Source organism: Rissa tridactyla, chromosome 11 (assembly GCF_028500815.1).
Source record: "Rissa tridactyla isolate bRisTri1 chromosome 11, bRisTri1.patW.cur.20221130, whole genome shotgun sequence".
In the NCBI taxonomy this organism is placed as follows: Eukaryota; Metazoa; Chordata; class Aves; order Charadriiformes; family Laridae; genus Rissa; species Rissa tridactyla.
Window position 1 is genome coordinate 19,429,231 of NC_071476.1, and position 22,818 is coordinate 19,452,048.

A 22,818-nucleotide genomic window follows, 5' to 3' on the forward strand; every position below is an offset into this window, starting at 1 on the left:
ATGCCCATTTGAGAAGGGATTTACAATCCTGTTTGTTCTGCATGTGTTCTGTGTTTAGATAGCTTGTGCTTAACCTTAAATTGTATGTAAAATTTGTTTTGCTCAACAGCACTGCTGTGACTCATTCTCGTGTAGGTAAGTTTTCAAAAGAAAGCAGAGGTGTGGGCAGTCCCGTTTATCACAAATAGGGTAATTCTTGTAGAGCATTTTTTGTTTGTTTGTTCTGCTGATGTGTACAAACCAAAACTGCTTGTGCACCTCTGACACTGCTTGCAGTTTTTTTTTTTGGTTTTTTTTGCACGGATTCATCTTTGAAAAGAAACTGGATATAGCCTAAAATGGATTGCCAGTTGGTTATGTATCTAAAATCTGATTGCAGTAAATGGGAGTAGGGTTGTGATGGCAATGCAATAAACGTTCTTAAACTGCTTTGTGATGGATTGTTCCGCACTATGGGAAGTGGTTGTACTAAATCTGTAAGCCTGCTTGGAGTGCCCTCCCTGCTTCACGTGTATCTTGCAGAGGTCGCTTATTACCCATTCATTTTGAAGAGCCTGTCAGATTATTTTTTTTTCCTCCTTTTCTCAGTAAGGCAGTCCTCTTCTTCATTTTCATCACCTCTTTGTTAGATTTAAGAGGTAACGTTAAAATTATGATACTGCTAATAACTGTGTTCGTTCTTCCTTTTATAAACTTGCTGCTTGTGCTGGACACAGAAGCTTTATCTAATCGTGGTGCTTCTATTCCAAAACAGAGGTGATGGTGCTTTAGAGAACTGCAGTAGCGAGTGTTTGGGAAAAGACGGATGGACTCGCTTGCTAATCTTAAATTAGTGGTAATTACAGTCATTGGATTAATTTCATCTCATTGGAGAAGAGCAACAAGTTGAATGAGATGATACACTTGTTCTTCTAAAATTAAGTATCTAAGTCTCTTGAGGATAGTAAACTCCATCTTCTAGGTGTGATTAAAGAAAACACTCTGGTTGTGAGTCTTGGAGTTTAAATTAAAGAAGATCTTGCTCTTCCTGTGCAAGACAGTATTGCAAGGGAAGCCTCTTGTTCATTTGATCGTTAAAAATTAGCTTGATTCTTAAGTTACATAAAAATGTAAGGTATTCTGGTTTGAGGATTTAGGTTTCTTTGTGATTTTTTTTTTTTTTAGATGTGATGGACACTGGAAGGAGTGGGGAGAAACATGTGTGTCCTCCTGATTTACGGGTGTCACCAGCTTTCAAAATGCTGCTCCTCTGCTATGGAGAGGAGGAAAAATCCAACCTCAGATTTTGAATCGCAGAGTTGTGATTTGCCCAACAATACTTTTTTTTTTTTGTCTCTATGAAGCTGTTGTGTTTTGAAATTAGTTGAGCCCTTAAGAATAGGGATGTTCAATCAGGAGATAATTAGATCTGAGCATACCGGGCCAAGAACCTGCCTGTCTTTGAAGACGCAGCGAGACAGTGTATGGATGTTAAATGTGGGGAATGTTCTCAAATGCTTTTTTTTTTTCCTTTAATTTTCCTAATAGGAATTGAAAGATGTGGGTCACCGTGATCAAATGGCTGCGGCCAGAGGAATTCTGCAGAAGAATGTTCCCATTCTTTATACGGCATCCCAGGCCTGTCTGCAGCACCCTGATGTAGCCGCTTACAAAGCCAACAGGGACTTGATCTACAAACAGCTTCAGCAGGCGGTCACGGGCATCTCGAATGCAGCTCAAGCAACCGCATCAGATGATGCTGCCCAGCAGCAGGGTGGAGGTGGAGAGCTGGCTTATGCTCTGAACAACTTTGATGTAAGTTTTGAACACTTTACATTTAAAAAAAAAAAAAAAAAAGGTGGTAACTCTAGCTCTTGTGTTCGTTCACCTGGTTTACTAGCAACAGCCTGCTTTTATTTATATTGCCCGAAAGATCATTTTCTACTGAAATACAGCAGCTCCCAGGTAAAGTAGGCTTTCATTTTTAAAAAAGTCTTTTTCCAAACTAGGATTGATGGAATATAGAAAGTTATATATGCAGTTCTTGGTGATTGAAGGCTGTCAAGTTAAACTAGCTCAGAAATAGCAGTTAGCCTACTGCTACATTAGATGTAAGCCCTTGGTTTATTTGAAATTGATTATCTCATAATATATTTATGTAATGTATTCTTGTAGGTGACACAAATGACTTATTGAAAGTGAATAATGTATTTGGAATTGCCCAAATTACCTGTTGAGAGGAACATGAAGTGGGAAGTTTAATGGGATCTTTGGTGGGGAATGAAGTCATTTCACACTGATGTGTTGTGCTGATCTTTCGTTCTCTTTGTCTTGCATGCAGTAAGTTACTGAGGATAGCCACGCGTCTTTACTGAGAGCACCTTCCTTTTGAAGCCAGTATTCTGTGCCTGCCACTGATTCAGCCTCTGAATTTTAAACACCTTGGCACTAACTTTATTTAATATTGCAAAGCCATCACTCAAGAGGTGTTTAATACTTTTGGTTTTGCCAGATAGCGCTCACCACCTCCTTTTTGCTCTTACCAATTTTGTTCCTCCCCTGCGTTACTCCTTCTGCCATGTTTCTTTTACCAGGATAAAGTACTGCTTGAGTTCTCCCTGTGCTCAGTGTGAAGCCTTTCTAGGTGATCTCCTGGGTAACAAGAGGATGGCATGGTTTTCTTGATCATTGTGACTCTGATTTCAGTTTTAAGTCTGCTTTTCTTAAATTCCATCAGCTGTACGTTGAGATACGTAAATCTGCAGAGTGTGCCTCAGGTTGGCACCCAAGGGACTGCAGGTTCGAGCAGGTGTCTGTGGCAGGGGAAGGCAGGTCCTGTGGCAGCACCCAGTGTTAAGGGCTGACTGGGGTACGTAGAATTGAAGAAGCAATTCGGTTCGGGTTCATGGATTGGCTAATCTAGCTCAATCCATTTAATGTGATTTCTGATATATGGCCATATTTTACTGTATGAACTCTCTAATATATATATGGCCAGAGACTTTTTTTGAGCGTTGCCATTCACGTGGAGCTTTTGAACTTCTAGTTCTGCTTTGTGAGGCTCACTAATAGCAGTAGGGCTTGTTCAGCAGGCCAGCTTCAATGCGCCTTGTGTGCCGTAGCTTTGTCTTCTCATTCCTGCCAAGGGAGAGTGACAAAACAAATGTGTTCAGGTCCTTGGCAGATGTTATCACCGCACTTCATTTCCTGCTAAGGTTTGAGTATTACTGCGCTCTTGTAATACAGGCTTTGCGCACGCACACCCCCAAATATTCCAGTGGCTTTACTGTGAGGGTAAAATATTAAATGGCTACCGGAAGATAACAAGATAATCACTTTCTCTGAGGGTGCAGTTATGGCATCCTACCATTGTATTATCTGCACGGCTAAAAGTTTGAGGGGAAAATGAGGAGCGTGTTGGAGAACACGGGCCATGTTCTAATCCCACAGCAAAGGCTGCGTGGTTACTCTGTAGGGACACGAAATGTGCTGGCTGGCGGGAGAAGCAATGGCGGGGACTTTGATGTTGTAGTTAGCTGCATACAAACTCATTGTGAAAGCACATGTTTCAAAAAACTTTGGGGCCTCTTTTATAAAGAGTTACAGCAACATCCTCCCCTCCCACCCCTGTAGTGGGAAGAAAACCACCCAAACCCTAAAGAAACCACCAAACCTTGAAATGGCCATGTCATTTTTCCTTAATAAATTGCAAACCTGTTTAAAGAAACCACCTGAAAGTACTCACAAGGTGATAAACACTACACCACTTTTTCCTGGTGAACTTCTGTGGGTGGTGGTATTGGCCCCTTGAGAAGCAGGTACATCAGGATTGCTGTTTCAGCCTTAAGTCTCGGTACGAGCGGTGCTTGCTAATACTCCGTCAAGAGAAACCTGTGATGGTTTTCTGCCATGGAGAAATGGATTTCTGTGCTCTTTGAAACATTCATGTTGATGTTTCACTTTGAGAATTTGTGAGTGCTGTTGTTTTTACCTGCATAATGGTGAAGAGAAGAAAGGCTGGATAAACTAGGACAACAGAGCACTATGGGGCTAATTTTGGGCATTTGTTTTCCTTGGTTTTTTTCTTCATGGTGGGATAACTATAGCTGACAAGTCAACTAGCGAAGGTGTGTCCGGATTGACATGTAGTTAAGAAGAGTTCTGTACTTTGAACCTTATTTGTGCTGGCACGTTTGATTTTTGCCATTCATGTAACGAGGCTTCGTGTGGCCAAGTTTTGTTTAGCTGTTAAAGCCGCACAAGAAATGACTAGCAATGTAATCTGCTGGGGAACCTTTTAGTAATTTTACGAAACTACTCATGAAAATCCTCCTCAATGCCAAAATTACGTGTTGTTTGCCTTTCATGGCTGATCAGGGGTTTGCTGTAAACATTGGTAGTCTTGATGACTTAACAGTAACTAACTGCTTGGTCTGATTACTAATTTCTAAAACCTTGATTTTACTAGAAACAAATTATTGTGGATCCATCGACCTTCAGTGAAGAACGTTTTAGGCCTTCCCTGGAAGAGCGCCTGGAGAGCATCATTAGCGGAGCAGCGCTGATGGCTGATTCATCCTGCACACGTGATGACCGACGGGAACGTATAGTTGCCGAGTGTAATGCGGTGCGACAGGCCTTGCAGGATCTACTTTCCGAATACATGGGGAATGTGAGTATCTTCTCGTCTGCTTGCTTAGTTTGTGTGGTTTTAACTCCATGTGATTATCTAAAATGTGGAACCGAAGCTGTGTGTCTCCAAGTTGGTTTGTTCTGTTCCCGAACAGAATTTGAACAGTAACCAGTAGTCCCTGAAAGGCTTGTCAGGAGCATCAGATACACTTAAATCATCAATGATACTTATCTTAAAACTGATCTCTAATCTTCCAAGCAGCTATTATCATCATAAAGTGTTAACCCTTCGGCACTGTTTTTATTGTGTGACTGTTAGTATTGGTTTGTATAGAAATTCGGTAGAATTAGTCTGGTTTTCCGCCTCAGCTTCTGTAAGGTAACTTGGCTTCTGGAAAAAGTAGTATTTCTTCCCTTCGGTTGAAGCTTGGGAAGTTTAACTGTGTCATCTTTTTAGCTAAAAGACATAGATTCTCAGAATCAAGTTAATTAGTGTTGCTGTTGAGTTTGTGTAGAGGTGATGTACCAAGTCAAATATTTCATAAGAAATTCTGAGAACAGTTTGCTATAAATATTGGACTCTGAGCACTTTTTCCAGCGTTCAGGCATTTAATGTGCACACAGTATTGAAAGCCTGAGACTGTTCCTACGGTTGAGTAAGTGTTGTGTCATGGGGAGAGTTTCTGCGTTTGAAGGCATCGTGATACAACATTGGACCTCCCTCCCTCTCCATTGCCTCTTTGTTCTTATCCCAGCGGGTCTTAATCTGCATGGCTCTTGCTGTGTTGGGATATAAGGTCAGGATATCATTTAGATTTAGACTACGTCTAGTCTTTAAACTTAAATACTGTTAAAGTTGATTTCAGACCTAAAGCAGAAATGGCAACAACTTAAGCAAACTACATGGCTTGTAGCACTGTGGCAAGTAAAACTGGCTGAAGAAATCTTAATGGGATGAGGCAAAGTCATATTTATGCTTTTGAGCACGTTTGAGGTGAAACGTGGTTCAGAGAGACCTTTTTGAGACAGTAGAATTTGTTTAGGAAGATCACTGTGTTATGTACCTTACCTTCAAATCTTTTGGCGAAAACTACTTCAGCATAGCGTGAAACTGGTCCACAGGCTCCCGCGTGGGGCTCAGGGTGGTATAATTTGGAGAACAGATGCAGTGTGCGGTAGAGAGAAAGTAAAACAAGGATTTCTGTTTACTGAAGACAAGGACAAAGTAATTGAATGAAACTGAAAGCCAAGTCTTATATAGCCTGCAGGCTGAGCTAGGTACTTCATGTAGTCTGTCTTAATTGCTCGTGAAAGTAGCTTGCGCTCAGCATTGACATTATAGAGAAGTTAAGACTGCAGCTGGGAAGCAAGGCGCGAAGTTGTGCCACTTAGAATTCCTTTCAGAGCAGGGTGTTTTATTAGTATATGGTGCATCTGTAATATCCCTCTAACAAATGTGCTGCTGCATTGAATGGTGCCCTATCGGCATGTTTCGGAATAAAACATCCACCACGTACTAATTAAAAATGTGGAAGAGGTAAATGCTCGGTCTTGCACGTACGAGTTGGTGGCATTTCTCCCATCGAAAGTTGGTCGCTACCTGTGTAAGACTGCCGAGCTTTGAGTTCCTCTGGCAGAAATGCCTATCCTCCTCCTCAGCCGCGTCCTGTTGTCTCTGATATGCAAGTTAAAGTAATCACGCTGAGATGGAAAGAATGTATTCCCTCTGTTATCTCTTTCAACACATTGTGAATTTAGTGGAGCATACTGAATTTTTTAAAGTCACTGCTACGTTATGATTGTAGACAGTGTAGTTGGGGAAATGAGATTAGAAATTCAGTGAAATGGAGTGGAAAAAGCAATTGATAAATTATGGTGAAAATGTGGGATGGTGTGTAAAAATCCATACTGAGGGGAGAAAAAACCCCCTCAATGGTTAAGCTGAAGAATGAATAATAGTTGGGGATCTAAACAGTGAAAAAGGCTTGCTACATCTACAGGAAGAGTGGGGATGTGCTGACTTACAGAAGTGGTAGAGGAAATGTCATATCATGTATATGTATGATATACCCACAGCTACCGTACCCAGCCATCTCCTGGCGTGCTTTCCTCCAGGCTCCCTTTGAAGAAGGAAATGAATTGGGCATTAAATCTGTTAATTGCACAGCACTTGCAGTGCATGATAGATGCTATCTGAGTGCTAGAATGAGAGCTCTTTATTGGCCAAGTGCAAAAATTCGGAGAGGAGATTGGATGAGGAATACACTGGAAAGGTTGAAGCACAGGAATCTCTGAGGAATACACTGGAAAGGTTGAAGCACAGGAATCTCTTGAGGCAGATTCCCTTTTAGTTTTAAATGCCTTCTGGTTTAGTGACTGCCTCTAGCTTTTGGGGTGGTTTTTTTGGTTTGTGTTTTTTTTTGTTTTGTTGTTTTGTTTTTTCAGCTCTCTGGCAATAAAAAGGCTGCTTCCTAGATAGCTTGTAACTCAAAGTTTAGTGTTTTGGACCCACAGTTTAATTGGCCCTGTGGGCTAGTCCCGGAGGGTCTGTCAGTCTGCGAGTGTTGCAGGCTGCGTTACTATGTGTAGCACAAGTTTCTATCTGAATTACAGTTCTCGGTAATAAACTGAATTGTAGGATCTCTTGACCCCTGCTGCATCTGCTGGCACGGTGATGAAGCCTGTGATTGTGGCCCTAAAAGAAGGGCAAGGTTTACTTCTTCAATAGTTTGTTACAGAAGTTTGTATCCCCTTTTCTTAGACTGGTGTGTGTTTTATTTCCTTTTCCATGTAGCACACCTGTCTTGCCATTTTCAAGAGTAGTCCAACTTGGTCAGACTGAATTTTGTACATCGAGGCCGGTACCCTGTCTTGACAGCGGTCAGGAGTGGATCCTACAAGAGAGAGGACAGTAACCAGGGAGGTGTGTAGTTTTGTTTACCCAAAGTATCCCGAAGTGCTGGCAGTCTGCAGCTCAGATACTTCCAGAGCTAGGACTTCTCCTGCTTACACAGGTGCTGTGCATAGAAACATCTCCTCCTGTTTGGAAGCAGAATGGCCTTCTGCCTGTTCTGTTGGATGTTTCCCTCCATCGCATTTAGGAAGAGACCCTGAGCAGTTATTCCTTGCTCATCCTTTTCTATGCTACTTATGTTGGTTGAGACATATAACGTAGGAGACTTCGGTCTTATCTTCCCTGGAATGAAGTGTCCTCATTTTATTAGGCTCTTGCCGTAAACAAGATATCCAACACCAGCTCTCAGCTTTGGCCGTGCCCTCATTACCAAGCAGCGTGCTGGATTAGGATGGCATTTGTAGAGTGAGTTAGAGCTCAATGCCCGTGCTCTGCATTTCACAGAAGTTTGCATCAGCTGAACTGAGCCTGGTCCTGGGGAGTGGGTACTAGTTGGCGTTTGGTGCGGTAGCGGCTGTCTCCTTGTTTCAATTCACTCGGAGAATCCAGCTCGTGTGGCCCAAGAGGGCTCTGAGATGAGAATCGCTGTGTGCAAAGCGTCAGCAAGATGAGTGTCAAGAGTGTGCTTCTGATCTGAGCCAGGATGCTGGTGTAGACACATTCCACCGTCTCCTCCTGCGCCTCGTCTGGATCTTCGGATTCCCTTTGAGATCTGGGGACCAGGACTGTGCCTGCCATTCAGGATTCAGGCAGTGTCATGTTATCTTCTGGTTTTGCTCTGTAGTCCTGTACTAACAGGGCCTAACACTTGATTTTCTTTCTGATAGCTGCTGAGCACCGAGGGTGTATCTCGATGAAACAGCTACCGTCAACATTTAGCTTCTGAGTCACGGTGGTAGGAGTCCGTTTCTGTGAATGCTAAGTTAGATGGTCTTTCCCTTGTACATCGCTTATTACCTATGTCCACTGCATGTTGTCTGCCATTTTATTACCCAACCTCTTGTGGCTTATAAACCACATTCCTGAAAATGCCAGCTGTTCATCCCTTAATGTTAGCATCTGATTCTTTTAGCTTTTTCCCCCTCATCTTCCACTTTGCCTAGGGAGAGCTGGGTACCATTATGGCTTTTGCTCACTTCTCACAATTCCAACAGAAAATAGTTTTCCTTTTTAAACTTGCGTTGCAGATCCCTCCTGGATTGAAATAGCAAACATGAGCTGTCTATATGCATTTGATTTTTATTACTTGGAATAAGCTTGATTCTTACTGCTAATGCTGAATGGCAGAGCGAGAATGGGAAGGCCTAAAAAAAATCATTATTGATTCTGTCTAGCACTGTAAAAGCAGAGTAGTCCAAGGTCTTGGATCTGGGATCATCTGCCTGGAATGCAATAAATTGACCACATCAGTCATAGAACCATAGAATGTGCTGGATTGGAAGGGACCTCTGAAGGCCATCTAGTCCAACCCCCCTGCAGTGAGCAGGGACATCTTCAACTAGATCAGGTTGCTCAGAGCCTCATCCAGCCTGGCCTTGAATGTCTCCAGGGATGGGGCCTCCACCCCCTCTCTGGGCAACCTGGGCCAGTGTCTCACCACCCTCAGTGGAAAGAACTTCATCCTAATGTCTGATCTAACCCTGCCCTGCTCTAGTTTAAACCATTGCCCCTCGTCCTGTTGCTACATGCCCTTGCCAACAGCTCCTCCCCAGCTTTCCTGTAGGCCCCCTTTAGGGACTGGAAGGGGCTCCAGGGTCTCCCCGGAGCCTTCTCTTCTCCAGGCTGAACCCCCCCAGCTCTCTCAGCCTGTCCTCACAGCAGAGGGGCTCCAGCCCTTGGATCATCTTTGTGGCCTCCTCCGGCCCTGCTCCAACAGGTCCATGTCCTTCTTGTGCTGAGGGCTCCAGAGCTGGACACAGCACTCCAGGTGGGGTCTCAGGAGATCAGAGCAGGAGAATCCCCTCTCTGGATCTGCTGGCCAAGGTAAAGCTAAGTTTGGCAAGATCCAGACCTTTGTGTGATCTGTTGCAGTCGGGCATTCCTGGTGTGTATTTCATTAATTAAATGAAAAAAATCTCAAAGCTTGTTTGAGTTTAGTTTGCCATCGATACTAGACTTAGGCAGGGCAAGAGGACAGAACAAAGCATGTGCTGGAGCGATGGTCAAGACTAATAGTACAGCAATGAAAAAGTTAGTAAGAAAGCTGGGATCCTGCGTGCAGCGATGTAACAAAACACAACAGAAACAGTCTTTTGTATCTAACTCCATAATCTTGCGTGGTTAAGCATTGCCTGGTTGCAGTTTGCTCCAAATAAAAAAATATGAAGCAGTATATTTATTTTTTTTTTTACGCTACTACCAATTTATCCCAGTGTTGGGGATAAATTTGCACGAGCAGCTGGTATGATACTTCTCCCGACGTAGAGAACAGGTACAATTCTTGTCAATGTCTCTGCTTTTCTGTGCTGTACTAATGAACTCTGCTTCAAATTTTTATGTGTAGTTTTTATTGCAGTTATGTTATCTAAACTACCTAAATTGAATGCGTAGAAAAAAGAATAGCGGGGCTGACAGAGCTGAAATATTTCTCAGAAGCTGGTGTGCAGAACGGAGAGGGAAGAATGTGTCTACAGACACAAAAATCCACAAACTGTAAGTCGTGACAGAGTATGTGCTCTGTGCTGTACCTCTCCACGAGTGGTTTTTAGTGCAGAACTTGAGCAGCTCGCCTTGATTTTTAGCTGCTGTGTTAAACATCATAAACATAAGAGGTTGTGGTTTCTAAGGTTGGGGTTTAGTGGGTTAGAAAGTGCAGGGCATCCGCTGGAAACTTAACCAGAAATTTCCAGTCTGCTCTCAGTTTGACAACATTGGACTTGCAGAAGACATCCGTTATCCCATTGACGCGTGAGACTGGAAATGAAAACTTCCTTACGCTTTTGACAGTCCATTTTTATTGCTTGATGCGAGTGCCCTGAGGGATGGGGACGGTTGGGCTTCTTTCCATGAGTGCTGTCGTAGAGCCGTTCAGCAGCACGATCGGAGGTGTCCGGTTCTATTTAGTATGCACAGAAATGAGCAGAGAGCTCTCTCTTTAAGTCTGTTCTGTACCCCATCAATTTCTAATGCATATAGCTACCCTTTCCTGCACACACCAGTAACTTGGACATGTACTAGCATAAACTTTGTCAGAAATTCTAGTTTGGCTAGTGCGGGATGCGAACCTGGAGCCCCATTGTGTACAACATGCTCTTGTACAATAAAATCCCTTGTTACTACATTTGGAAACGATAAATCATGTTACATAAAGTAGCTTGACAGGTCCTATTTCAATGGGAATTTTAATGCTTTCATATTAACATTCTGACTGTGTCCTTGGCTGTCTGGATTGCATTAGAGGTGCTTGGCAGCAAATGGAGAAAAACCATTGGGGGCTGGTTTCAGAGCAGGCATTCCAGGCACAGATTATTTCAACTGATTTTTTTTTTTATTTTTTTCCCCGAGTTCTCATCTTCTCTTTGGCCTCAAGTGGTTGGGTACCATGGCTGGGTTGGTTTGGGGGTGGGGGGTTATATTTCTTCTAGGGTTAGATTTTAATCTACTTTACAGTTGTGCAGCACCCACTTGAAGGTAAGTGAGGTGGTCGAACCCCAGGTCGCTGTGCTACGCTGCCGAGTAGGAACTCTTGCGTGCGGGCCAGTGTGGTTTGGCTCTCGGGATATCTGAAGTAGGTCTCGACGCTCCTGGTTTCAGACTTGGTGGTCTCATAACTCGCTAAATGCTTGGTTTGCACCCTGTTTCTGTGTTTAGCGCGCTTATGGAAATGTACTACTCCAAATAAGTACTGTTTTCTCCATCTTCATTGCACTATTCTGCTTTTCTTCCCTAAGCTCCTTTGAGCACCTCCGATGCTTGAAAATGAATGGGCAAGAAAGTGCCTCGCTTATCTACTCAATATCTCTTGGGAGAAATAATTTTGTCTTCAGAACTACCAGCAAAGGGTATTTCTACTCCTGACACATTTGCCATTTACAGAACGGAGATGCGTTTTCATTATGAATTTGCCTATTAATAGTGTTGATATCCACAGCTTTGTATTCCCATCAAGGATCCAAGCTTGGAAAGGAATGCGTGTGAGTTTTCAGATGACTGTAAAACTTTATTTACAGCAAGCATCTATATATTCGAAAGGGCTCTTGCATAGCCCTTCTAATGAAAGCAACTGTTTCTGTGGAAATAGACGTGAATTAAAATGGCAGACTGATCCATATTTATGATAAAGCTGCTGATAAAAATTCTGCCTTGAGATAATCTACACTTTCTTTTTTAATATTGTTTCTGTCAGTTTAAGATGCTTGAATGCTAACGTGATGGACGTGGTTTGAAAGCCTGGATGGATTTTCCTGTCATGGACTCTGCCGCTCAGTAAAGAGAGCGGTGCTGTTACGCTGGGCACTGATTTCCATAGACGTTATCAGTTTGACAAAGATGCTGCTTTTAAAAACAAAACCATTCTGAAGAGATACAGTTTTTAAGTTTAACGTTTACAGGCTGACAGAGAGTAAATAATTCAGCATACTTGGAGTGAAGCCTGATGAAGATGATAAGAATTTCACGCTGCATCAGTCAGGCATTTTCGGGCCACAGAGAAGAGCTTCCAGGCTGCTCACCCAGCGTCATCCTGGTTTGGGACTTGGCGTGGGGTATGACTTCAGAAGATGTTGTGGGATCGTTTGGTTTTTAGGTGGTAATATAAGGGCCTGTGGAAATAAAGGGCAGCCAGCTCACGCAACGCTTTATCAACCTTGTGAGCTTTGGGTTGTAAAGCTCTTCAGAGCTCCCTGTCATTCCAGCGGTTACTCTGAGCTCATCCTGATGCGTGTGGGGAACGGCTGGCTTAGGGATCCCAAGCTGCTGGGATGAGGGTGCTGAGCCTCAGAGGGGAGGGAGGGCAGCGCTTCTGGTCTCCAGTTGTTTGACGTGGCTGGTGGTAAAGGTCAGCGCAGCCAGCCTCTGCTGAGGCTACCAATTCGTTTTTGCGAGTGGCACAACTTGAGAGTCCCAAATACTTGTTCAGGCCCAGGGCAGCGCTTGTGCTACGCAGTGAGAATGCGTTTCTTAAAGAAGCGTACGGCTGCCTTAATGCCTCCTTAAAGGATCACAACAAAGCCCAACGCTCACACCTGAAATCCAGTTCCAGCACAAGCTTAGCAGGCTATTGAAATCTTAAATCATTGCTCTTCTCCACCCACTACCTTCAGCCTTTGCCGCTTGTTTGGTGCAAAATTGCTGGTAATAACTCTTAAATTGGGTAGATTTGACAGTAGCTGGGACTTAGTCTAAACTGTCTTGTACAGCAGTCCTCAGCCTTGCAGTCTCTCCACGCTTTTCAGCATTTTTGTTGTAGGCTTTTAATGTAAAAGAAGGTTGCTGCCCTCACTTACGGTGCTTACTCCGTTCGTCTGCGCAGCAGAATCGAAGTCTAAACTTGAGAATGGAGTCCTGTCAATACCTTGTGTGGCGGTGAAGGCTTCCGTCCTCCCCCACCCCTTTAGGTTTGTACTGATGAAACATCTCTTTTCCCTTTCTTCTTTGGCATATATCTATCTCCAGTGTTAACACATATCTCGTATCTTCTAATATTACCATATAAATCCAGACCTTTCCTCATCTAATGTTTATCAAGTAACATTTAAGATTGGTGGCAGGAAGACCTGAAATAAGGTGTGTGCGCGTGTTTGTGATATGGTGGTTGGCATTCAGCAGCAATTTTACTTTTGAGCTGTAAACCACTTTACATAAATATGCTGTAATGCTATGCGTGGTTTCTGCTTTAAAATTCTGTGGTTTATTACGTAATTCATTTGAATTCTACCGTTTTGTAGGAAAATATTTGAACTCTCTCTGCCTACATAAGATTAAATTTATAGTCACCCCTAATGAAGCTCCGTTTGGTGATAGTTGAGCACTCTCTGAAAGCCAAAATCGAGGGGTATAGATGGAACAGAGCATGGAAGTTTGCACAGTGACTACTGATCTGTGGATAAACAGCCTTTTAGCCTCCAGCAGGATCATGCTCTCAGTGTGCAGAAGTATTACACAGACAACTGGGCTTTTGGATTTCTCTTGTTGGAGGAAAGGGATGATGGAATTATTACAAAATTGGAATACTACAGTTCTCGCATTACAACAAAATACTTCCATCTGAAGTCCTGGACTTCCCCGTTCTTTAGCCTTGATCTAACATGAACTCTATTTAAGTTCCTGCCTTTCTGCAAGATGGGATTCAGGAGATAATGAAGTGAGAGAATGAGGGCAGTCGCTGTCTGTGTACATACGTGGCCCTGTTATTGTGTGGTACCACTTACATCCTCTCCAGTTCCCTGGTCTTATGCAAAACCTCTTGTCCTCCACTTCTTTTTTTCACTTTTCAATATCTCTTCACCTTTTTTCACCTTCACAAGCAGTGAAGGTCTTGATGGGAACCCAGAATTTCTATTCCGGATATGGCGTTTAATATCTAGACGGTGTTCGTTGCTTAACCTGGTTTATCCTGTGTAAAAAAAAAAAAAAAAAAAAAAAAAAAAAAAAAAAAAAAAAAAACACCCTGATGTTCGGTAATGCTCATAATGTGTCCTGGAACTTTAGACCTACTTTGTCCCAGAAAGTCAACTGAATCAATACAGAATAATTAGCATTTGTGGCTTATCCAAGTAGTGGCAGCACTCTTGAATGTAAATAGAGGCGGAAGAGTGACTTAATCCTCCTCATGTCTGAGGAAAGGATGCGGGCTATGCTGTATCTTGGAAAGCTGTCGAAATAGAGGAGAAAAACTTTGGCTTCCTTCTGGTCTGCAGAGGGACGTGTTTCTTCAGCAGGAGGGACAGGAGTTAAAAGCAAATGGGCAGAGGAGAAACAGAGCAGAGACAACTTGCATACGCCGGGGTTAAAAATTCTTCTGCTCAAACCTATTTGAAAAGACTTCCTGGCTTCGGAGACTGTATACTCAAAAATGATTCTTGCCGAATTCGCATTCTAAAAGAGTGGCTCCTTTACAGTAACAGCAACAAACCTAGAGGCTCTCAGGCCAAGAACTTCCTTGCAAAGGTGTGCAAAAAGATGCAGTTTCCTCAGCGCCAATTGAAAAAAGCCTTCCCTTGGCATCAGACCATAAGAGGAAAATCTGGGCACTTGCAAAATTAGCAGTAGTCAGGGAGAAGGCAGTGGCATGGTCCTGAGCTTACTTTCACAAGTAACTGCCTTTCCTAAATTGTGTGTATTTTTCTTTAATGTCTGTAGGCTTCGGATTGAATGCAAATGTTGCGTGATGTGCAGCCGTTCGTGGATTATTGACTCATACTACATACATGTTAACCTCCGACTGTCAAGAAAAGAGGCTTTTGCCATTCGTTGGGTGCTGCCATATGTGGCCAGAAACAAAAAAATAAAGAATTGCTTCTCGGCTCAGAATCTCTTCTGTATGCCTGAGGTGCTGTCATCTGTGGCTTACTGAATATGTAACTTGAATTGACATTACCAGTTACTTTATGAAACCTGCGGAAAAAACGTGGAAAGTGAAGCCTGGTAGCTCTTTGGAAAAAAAGATGGGGGGAAGAAAAAAAAAAAAAGGGCTTTGAAAACAGAAGGTTCTTGGTTGAGAAACCGTTTAACTCTGTAGGTATGGTGTCTTGAGAGCTGAGTATCTCCGTGGAGCAAAGGAGGCGTGGGTGATGGAGCAACTGGAGCAAGGTGCACTGGAGTAATTGGAGGGAGATGAGGCACAGGTCTGTATCTACAAACGGGTTGGTCCTGGTGGCCACAGGGCAATGGGCTGGCTCTGCTGGGTGGTCAGGCAGCAGGCGGGGTGTCTCCTTGGGGGCGTCTCTGGCCACCCAGCCCTCTCTTCTTGCTTGCTCCGCGCTTTCCTTCTAGCGTGCCTTTCATCTGCTGCGTTTTAGGGAATCTGGTTTGATCCCATACTTAAAAGATGGACACATTAAGAAAAATAAATGAATGTACTTTTTATTGCCTCTGTGTTAAGTGGATTGAATTTTGGACTAAGGTTCGACCTACAAGTGAGGCAGGCACCTTTTTGTGTGCTTGGGTTGGTTTTGGGGGGGGGGGTGTTTTGGGTTTTGGCTTGTGTTTGTTGTTTTGTTTTTTGTTTTTGTGGGTTTTTGTTGTGGTTTGTTGTTTTTTTTAATAATAGCAGATTAAGTTCTGTCCGTGCAGTGTGAGGCTGCGCATAGTAAATGCCCTGGCTCCACCACGCTGCCCCTGTCTTCAACTATTCAAGGCTTCAGATAATTCTGATACTGTTAAATTTTTTTTTTTATGTGGTCTTGAGGTATGAATGTAGTTGCATAATTTCTCTCAAGAAATAAAAGAAATACACACAGAAATATTAAGGAATGCTGGAGATCCTGAACTATCTTCTTCGAGGCACCCCTCACTACATACTTGAGACTTATCTATATTTTGAAGTTTCTTTTCCTTCCTGATACCAGCTTGTGACTTTTTGTATTGACAGGTTTCAGGTTCATTCCAGATGTTAATTAGTGACATTGGTATACGACGCTTTTAAAAAAAAAAAAAAAAAAATCCTGTTTCCTGAGTAGGAAGATAACCCTGGGACTTCTGTAGCGCACACAGTCTGTCCCGTATCTGGTGTTGGAAGGTCTTGGTGGGTGTTTCAAGCTTCCCAGCAGTTGAATTACAGCAGTGAATGTTAGTGCTGGCCCAAGTCATGCACCTCCATTTACGTGTTGTCCCCAGGTTTTTTTCACCTAATACCGTGCATTGCGTTTAAGTATGCATTAATTTTATTCAAAGCATCTTAACTAAACCCCAGCAATTGATTCTACTTGTGTAGGGGTTGAGCAACTGGCTACGTTATATTGCCCAGGTGCCTGCTGTGTCGGTGACTTCAATTTAATCTCCTTTTTTTCCAAGGGTTCCTGAGTGTGTCTTCCCCACCTCACCAGTTGGCTTCTTGAACTGTGTAGGGAAAATTTGTGATGCGGGGCTTGCTTGCTCTTCCCTGCTATGTCTTTGAACCTCTCCTTTGAGGACTGTCTTTATTGAGTCATTTTGGGGGAAGAAGGTGACACGAGAGCTCTGATGTCAAGTACAGAATCAGACTGCAGCTATAGCATTTGATACCGTTCCCCTTAAATGCCAAATTGTGAATTCCCTTAGAGGCAGAATGAGTTTTTGGGCACCTCTCCAGGAGTCAAAGAATCCCAATTCTAGAGGTCGCTGGACTGAAAGAAGCCAAGAAAACGAGAAGTTAATGCAGAAATAACTGAAAAGTTTAAAAAAGAAAGAAGCTGAAAGCCCTTCTGTCTCGCACCTGAGCATTGACCCCTTTGGAGCTAATGGCCTACAAGATGGTTGTGTTTCTTCCTGTGGAATCTTTTAATTGAGGAAGGCAGGGTCTTCTCAAACTTCAGAGTTTATGTTCCTGCGTTGCGGGACCTGGTTTGAAGCAGGCTTAGCTCTTTTGTAGCTGCGGGTGAGACTGCTGCCCGGGCTCGCCTGGCTATGGCTCATCTCCCACCCCTGCTGTCACACACCCCTTGTCACCCTCAAGGGCTGCTCCTGTCCGTGCAGACGCCGTGGGACTCTACTGGGGGAGCTGCGACTCGAATGAATGAGGAGATCCGATGAGGAATATGTGTGTAGAGAAAAAGGTGGTAATTAAGCAGCAAATCTTTGTGTCCCGATGCTCCCCCGTATGCTTTCATGAAGACTTAGTCACAGAGAACGTAAAACTGGCTCTTTGGTGACAGGTGCTGAAATCTCCAAACTGCCTCTAAATTTTTATCCTCAATCAGTTTTGCAGTGCTGTAGAAACATCCCCCCCCTCCAAAAAAAAAAAAAAAATCACGGATACTCTCAACTGGAGTTTAGGAAGTGTTTTTGGAAGAGCAGGACTATATCAAGTACTCGGGGATACTCCCAGTATCTCCTGGGAGTTTTCCTGGTGTCATTTCCAGTAGATGGATTAATTTATTTTATGCATTTTGTAAACTTGGGCTGACTTTGGTTATATTACCCGCTTCTGGAGCAGTGCCTATGTAAAGGGAAGGGTGCTTTCAGTACTAGGCTGCAGTGAAGTGTATAGTCAGTTAAAGCTTATTTCTTGGTGTAAAACTGAATTTAACCAGCTGGGTTATTCAGATCACTGTCAGCTTAAGTACATTCAATTTCCCTGGTTTTCTGTGCCAGATTGTACAGTTCTGTACATTAATTCTCTTTGTTTTGAGTAGCTGCTGCTTTATCATCTACCTACTGCTAATTTAAGTCATGTCTAATGATTTCTTTGCAAGTAGAGGCTGATACAATAAAGATGTGAAAGACCTCTGCATCCCATAGCGCTCTGCTTTGCTTTGCTTACTTTTTCTGAAACGCTTCCCGTAGGTGATGCCACCTTCCCGCTCCACCTCAGATCTGCTGACTGTTCCTAAATGGTTTATTTCCTTTGACATTCGTTTTCTTTTGAAGAAGGGCAGCCACTTTGTATGTGTCAGGCTTGTGCCGGAATTTTAAATACTTTAATGCATTCTCATTATCTGCAAGGGTGGCTGGCTAATTAGCTTAGTAAATAATGGCTTGTAGTGTCTCTGGGAGGGATGACGTTAGGCAAGCCACGTTTTCAGTGTCTTTTGAATCCGGCAGGGTTCCTGGGTGAGTCACTTGCTGTAGGTAGATGGAGGTGACGGCAATAAGGTTGCCGGCTTTATTTAACTGCCACCGCTGGGGCCAACCTCATGGCCAGCAAGGGCGTTCTTCTTCCAAGCAATTGTGTCTTCTCTGGAGGCAAGCGAAGCCACTGACGCGCACGTGTTGGGAGGGAGAGGAGATACTTCTGCTTTTTGGTGCTGGGAAATCTAGAAGTGCTTGCTCGCTAGTCCCTCGACAGTTAGTCAGCTTTCGATGCTATTTCCAGTTTTTTTTTAATGCCTTTTGCTTCCTGTCGAAGGCAACTTCATATCTAGGGGTTTTTCTGTTGCTATATTGCAGGTTAAGGCTGTTGAATCCCTTCCTACAGGAAATACTTAAAACCTGTCGCAAACTAAAGCTATTTATATTTCTAATAATGAATAAAGGATACATTAATTCTAGCTTTGAATGTCTTATGACTGTACTGGTAGGATTGTTTTATTATCTGTTTCTCTGAGATGTCTTGCCAGGAGTTAGGTGGCTTTATTCCCAGATTTATAATGCATTCTCTTTCTCTTGGAAAGGGCATATGCTGTCTTGGCTCACTCTTTTTAATTTGAGTTTTGCAGGGGTCTGTGTTGTTCCAATTTTAGTTGTTCTATTTCTAAAGCCTTTCCCATGCATGTAAAATATGATAAAAACTAAAATATTTCAAGGCTCTTACAATTACTGCGGGTGTAAACTTCAGCCTGCTTTTCATTTTTTCTGGATGTATCTATTAGTTCATGTAATTTGCGAAGGGAAAACTTGAGATATTCTTTAGATAAGGTTACTAATTAACATCAAAATGAAAAATCATGCCTGTGAAGGCGGCTCCGCAGTAGCGGATTACTCACCAGCCCCAGCAGCTGTCTCGTGGCTCCTGCAGAAGCGTTTTGTCCCTCTGATTTGGTATTCTGAGACGTTAGCCCATCCATTCTCCTACTCCCATCTACCCAGCCATACCCAAAGTGAGATGAATTGACCTGTAGCCAAGCTTAACTAGTCGTCATTCAACAAAATCGCTCGTGAGGAAACAGCTGTAAGTATTGACAAAATATTGTGCTGCCCTCCTTGAGCTCCTGGGTTGTCATTTGTGAGCAGCCTGGATTGGGCCTCACCTGCTCGCACAGCAATCGGGGGTGATCCAGCGTCGTTTTCACCTACATGCTGCGTGAAGAAACACCGTAGGTTTAAAACAGAGCTTTTGCCAGCAATTCTGGTGTGTCTCTAGGGCCTGCGTAGACCCACACTGTAAGACTGTGGGGGCTGGTTGTTGCAGCATGATGCCGATGTGCTGCTTTTCCACTGCCTTCCAGAGTTTTCTAATGTTCTCTGCCGGGTTGGGTGGGAGCTGGGCTTGGGGCTCCGGTCCAGGATGGCCCAGGAGGAGCCCCCTGCTCCAGAGGCACCACCGACCGTGGCAGAGCAGCCTGGACCTGGGGTGCTGGAGTGCTGAGCCCCGGCACCATCACGCACCCTGCCTGCTCGCAGTGGGGAGGGAAGGACACAAGCTGGCAAGCTCCTAAAGAAGTAAGATGCCGAACCCACTATAAAATAACCTCTTTACATCTGGAATTGTGTAAAACAGAGCCAAGACACTCTTCTGCCTCCCATCTGCTGGTGAGGCATGAACTGCCAACCCCTGGAGGTCTCTGGGGAGGAAGCGTGCTGCTCTCCGGGGGAGACCTGGCAAACCTAACCGGGTAACAAGTTAGAGTCCTTCACCCTGGCTCTTGGAGCTCAACTGGAAAACATGTTCAAGGGAACAAGAAACATAAACCTCTTGCATTTTGCAAAATATTTCAGGTATGTTGCTTTTGTTAACACTGAGTGCAGTTTTGGCTCTTAGAGTCCGAACTTTGCCCCAGCATCATGATTTAATGGAAACCAGGAAAACTCAGTTCAATGAAAACTCAGTTTTAGCATATGATGTATTATTGCCAATTTCACTTTTCTTCTGAGCTCTGGAGAAAAAGATGCATGTTATTGCAGGATGATTTTCTTGGCACCCTGGCACTCTTCCCACCATTGCTTATCTGTACGAGTAGATATTTTTGCCTCAGTGGTGGAAATGTGTTGCAGAGGTATAGAACCTGTGTGCTCTATATCATAAAACTTCCGCTGTTCACTTGTCTAGATATATAAGAATAAGCCTTAAGAGATCACCGGTAGCTCCATTACCTGGCAGCGGCACAAAAGTAGTACAAAATGTTTGAGAATCTGTCGTTTTCCAGACCAGACAGATAGTTCTCTTCATCCCTTCCCTTCCTCCCCTGCATCACAGGTGAAAAGAGCAGTAAAAAATAAATAAACTACCTCGTGCTGTTGCAATACCACTTTTTTTCCCTTAAGAAATAATACATTGACAGCGCTAGACAGTAATTTTAAAGGACTTGCTCAGTTACTGTTGCCTGTGAAGATATTTGAATGAAATTGCTAGTTACCCCTGCAGCTGGAGCTCGAGGGGGCATGGATGGATGGATGGATGGATGGATGGATGGATGGATGTACAAGTTAGCGCGTAACTGGATTCTGCATGGGCCGGGGTTGAAATTTATCACTTCATATGGTCGAGATTCGATTGTCCTTAAGATGTGAACTGCTTACAAACCAGCCCCAGCTCCTGCTAACCACCCCTTGCATTTTCCACTGCTCCCAGCAAGCCCTCGAGTGGGAATTCTGGGGTAAGTTACAGGGATTAGGAGTGGGTTTTAGCCTGGAGCAGTCCTGAAGGTTTTGGTCAGCTGCCATGGAAGTTAAAAGATGTTATGAAATTTGGAAGAAGGCTAACCTGTGCGTTCTCTTGACATTCTTTTTTTTGTCAGGGAACAGACTCTGCAAGAGTGAAGTTATAATGTATAGCTCTCATACGGGGAAAGCAAGACTTTTGGAGGTTTTTTTTTTTAATATTAATGAAGATACTGGAAATATGCTACTAATTTGAAATACCTGTTTCAAAGGCAGTGAAATGCTTTTGAAAACGCACTGGTAAAACAGTCCTTTCCTGATTATAACTGCATTACATAAAAAAAGAAATAACCAAACCAGGTGTCAAAATAGAAATCGAGCTGTGCGATGGCCTTGGTTGAAGTTGTTTTAATAATCACAAAGAAATCCTTTTTTCTGAGCAGAATGGTGTGGTTTTGTGGTTGGTTGTTCTTGTGGGGTTTTTTTTGTTTTTTTTTTCTTTTCTGGCTCAGATCTCTGAAACCTGTTCTTGTTCTTTATCGTATTTGGCACCTTGTGTCTGTGAGCGGTCTGCGTCAAGTACGTGGACTCGTCATTTAGCCCTAATTCTTTCAGTAGTTTGAAACATTTGTGTGAGCAAATGTAGGAAACAGGATACAGTAATTATTCAAAACCACCCCCACCCTAGATTAAAGTCAGTAATATTTTTAGCTTAGTTTACCCATTTAAATTGATTTGTGGCAACTGAGCAACACTTCGACTAGCTGGAGGTTTAGGCGACCAGGAAAGGCCCGAAGTGCAGGACAGATGATCTGCTGCTGGTAATGGGAAAAAGCTCGGCAGGCGGCAGTTGGAAGTAGTAGGCACATAATTTTAACAGATATAGGTTTAGTGTAAGATGATATGGTGAGAGTCGATGTACTTTTATATAGATAAAGATAACGTCAAGTTATTGGTTAACATAATAACAGAGGATTTTGGTACTAAGGTATAATCTCTGCTCTTGAAGCTGTCTCTGTGCAGAGATTCCCATCTGCAGAGGCCCAAACCTCTCTGGAAACTGAATTTTTAGAAGGTTTTTCTGCCCTCCATAGGTAAACTTACACGTTAGTCATTGGGGTGAGGTTTAATTTTAAATATTGCTTTCGGTTAGTACCCCAGGATCACTGGTTGCATATATTTTGTATTGTTTCAGGTGGATTTACTGTGTCACATCTCTATTACACTTTCTTTTATTCATTGCATATGTGTGCATAATCAATTTTTTAGTGGAATGAGGTGGTTGCGTTGTCTTGTTATTTATGTAACCTCACCTTTTCGGAGTGGTTTCCTTGTATTTCATTGTTCAGAGGGTGTCTGATGGTCAGTAAGTAGAGACCAAGTGTTTTTCCTGACTGTTACGGCACAGGTTGAAGCCAGAGAGGTTGCAGTGAACACAACGTGCTGCGACGTTGCTGGCTTCGCGTAAACAATTGAAACTGTTTTTTAAAGCTGATGATCACTTACTCATTTGCCTGATGAAGATCATTATTTTTGAATAAATGGACAGTAACAGTAGGTGTCGGAAAGTTCCTGTTTTGATGATGCAGCTTTACCGTGGTATATTGGAATGATGGAGTGCCCGCTAAGAGGCAGCAAGCAGCCTGCAGCCTGGTAGCATCAGCTCATTTGAATGTAGTATAAAACTTTTTCATGTGTCTCTGGACACTCTCATTGGCATGCTTTGTCAAGTTAATTGTTGTCCATAGACAGTTGTAGATATGAAGGGGTAATATCCCTGGAATTTATCTGCGTGGTGCACTGGAGTCGTTCTCCACTTTGTCAGTGCTTCCATTTGTCCGCCGTGTTTTACGGCGTGCTGTCAGCCGGCCGTTAGTCACGGGGAGATCCTGGAGTAG

General features: G+C 43.3%; 1 protein-coding gene across 2 annotated transcripts in view; it reads left to right on the forward strand.

The window, feature by feature from the left end:
- The window catches only part of CTNNA1 (catenin alpha 1), a 121,895-nt gene that overhangs the window by 28,008 nt on the left and 71,069 nt on the right, over positions 1 to 22,818 (forward strand). For both annotated transcript variants that reach the window (XM_054217677.1, XM_054217676.1), the window contains exons 6-7: positions 1,528 to 1,794; positions 4,448 to 4,651. In XM_054217677.1, coding sequence (XP_054073652.1) covers positions 1,528 to 1,794; positions 4,448 to 4,651 — 471 coding nt within the window. The remainder of the gene's footprint in view (positions 1 to 1,527; positions 1,795 to 4,447; positions 4,652 to 22,818) is intronic.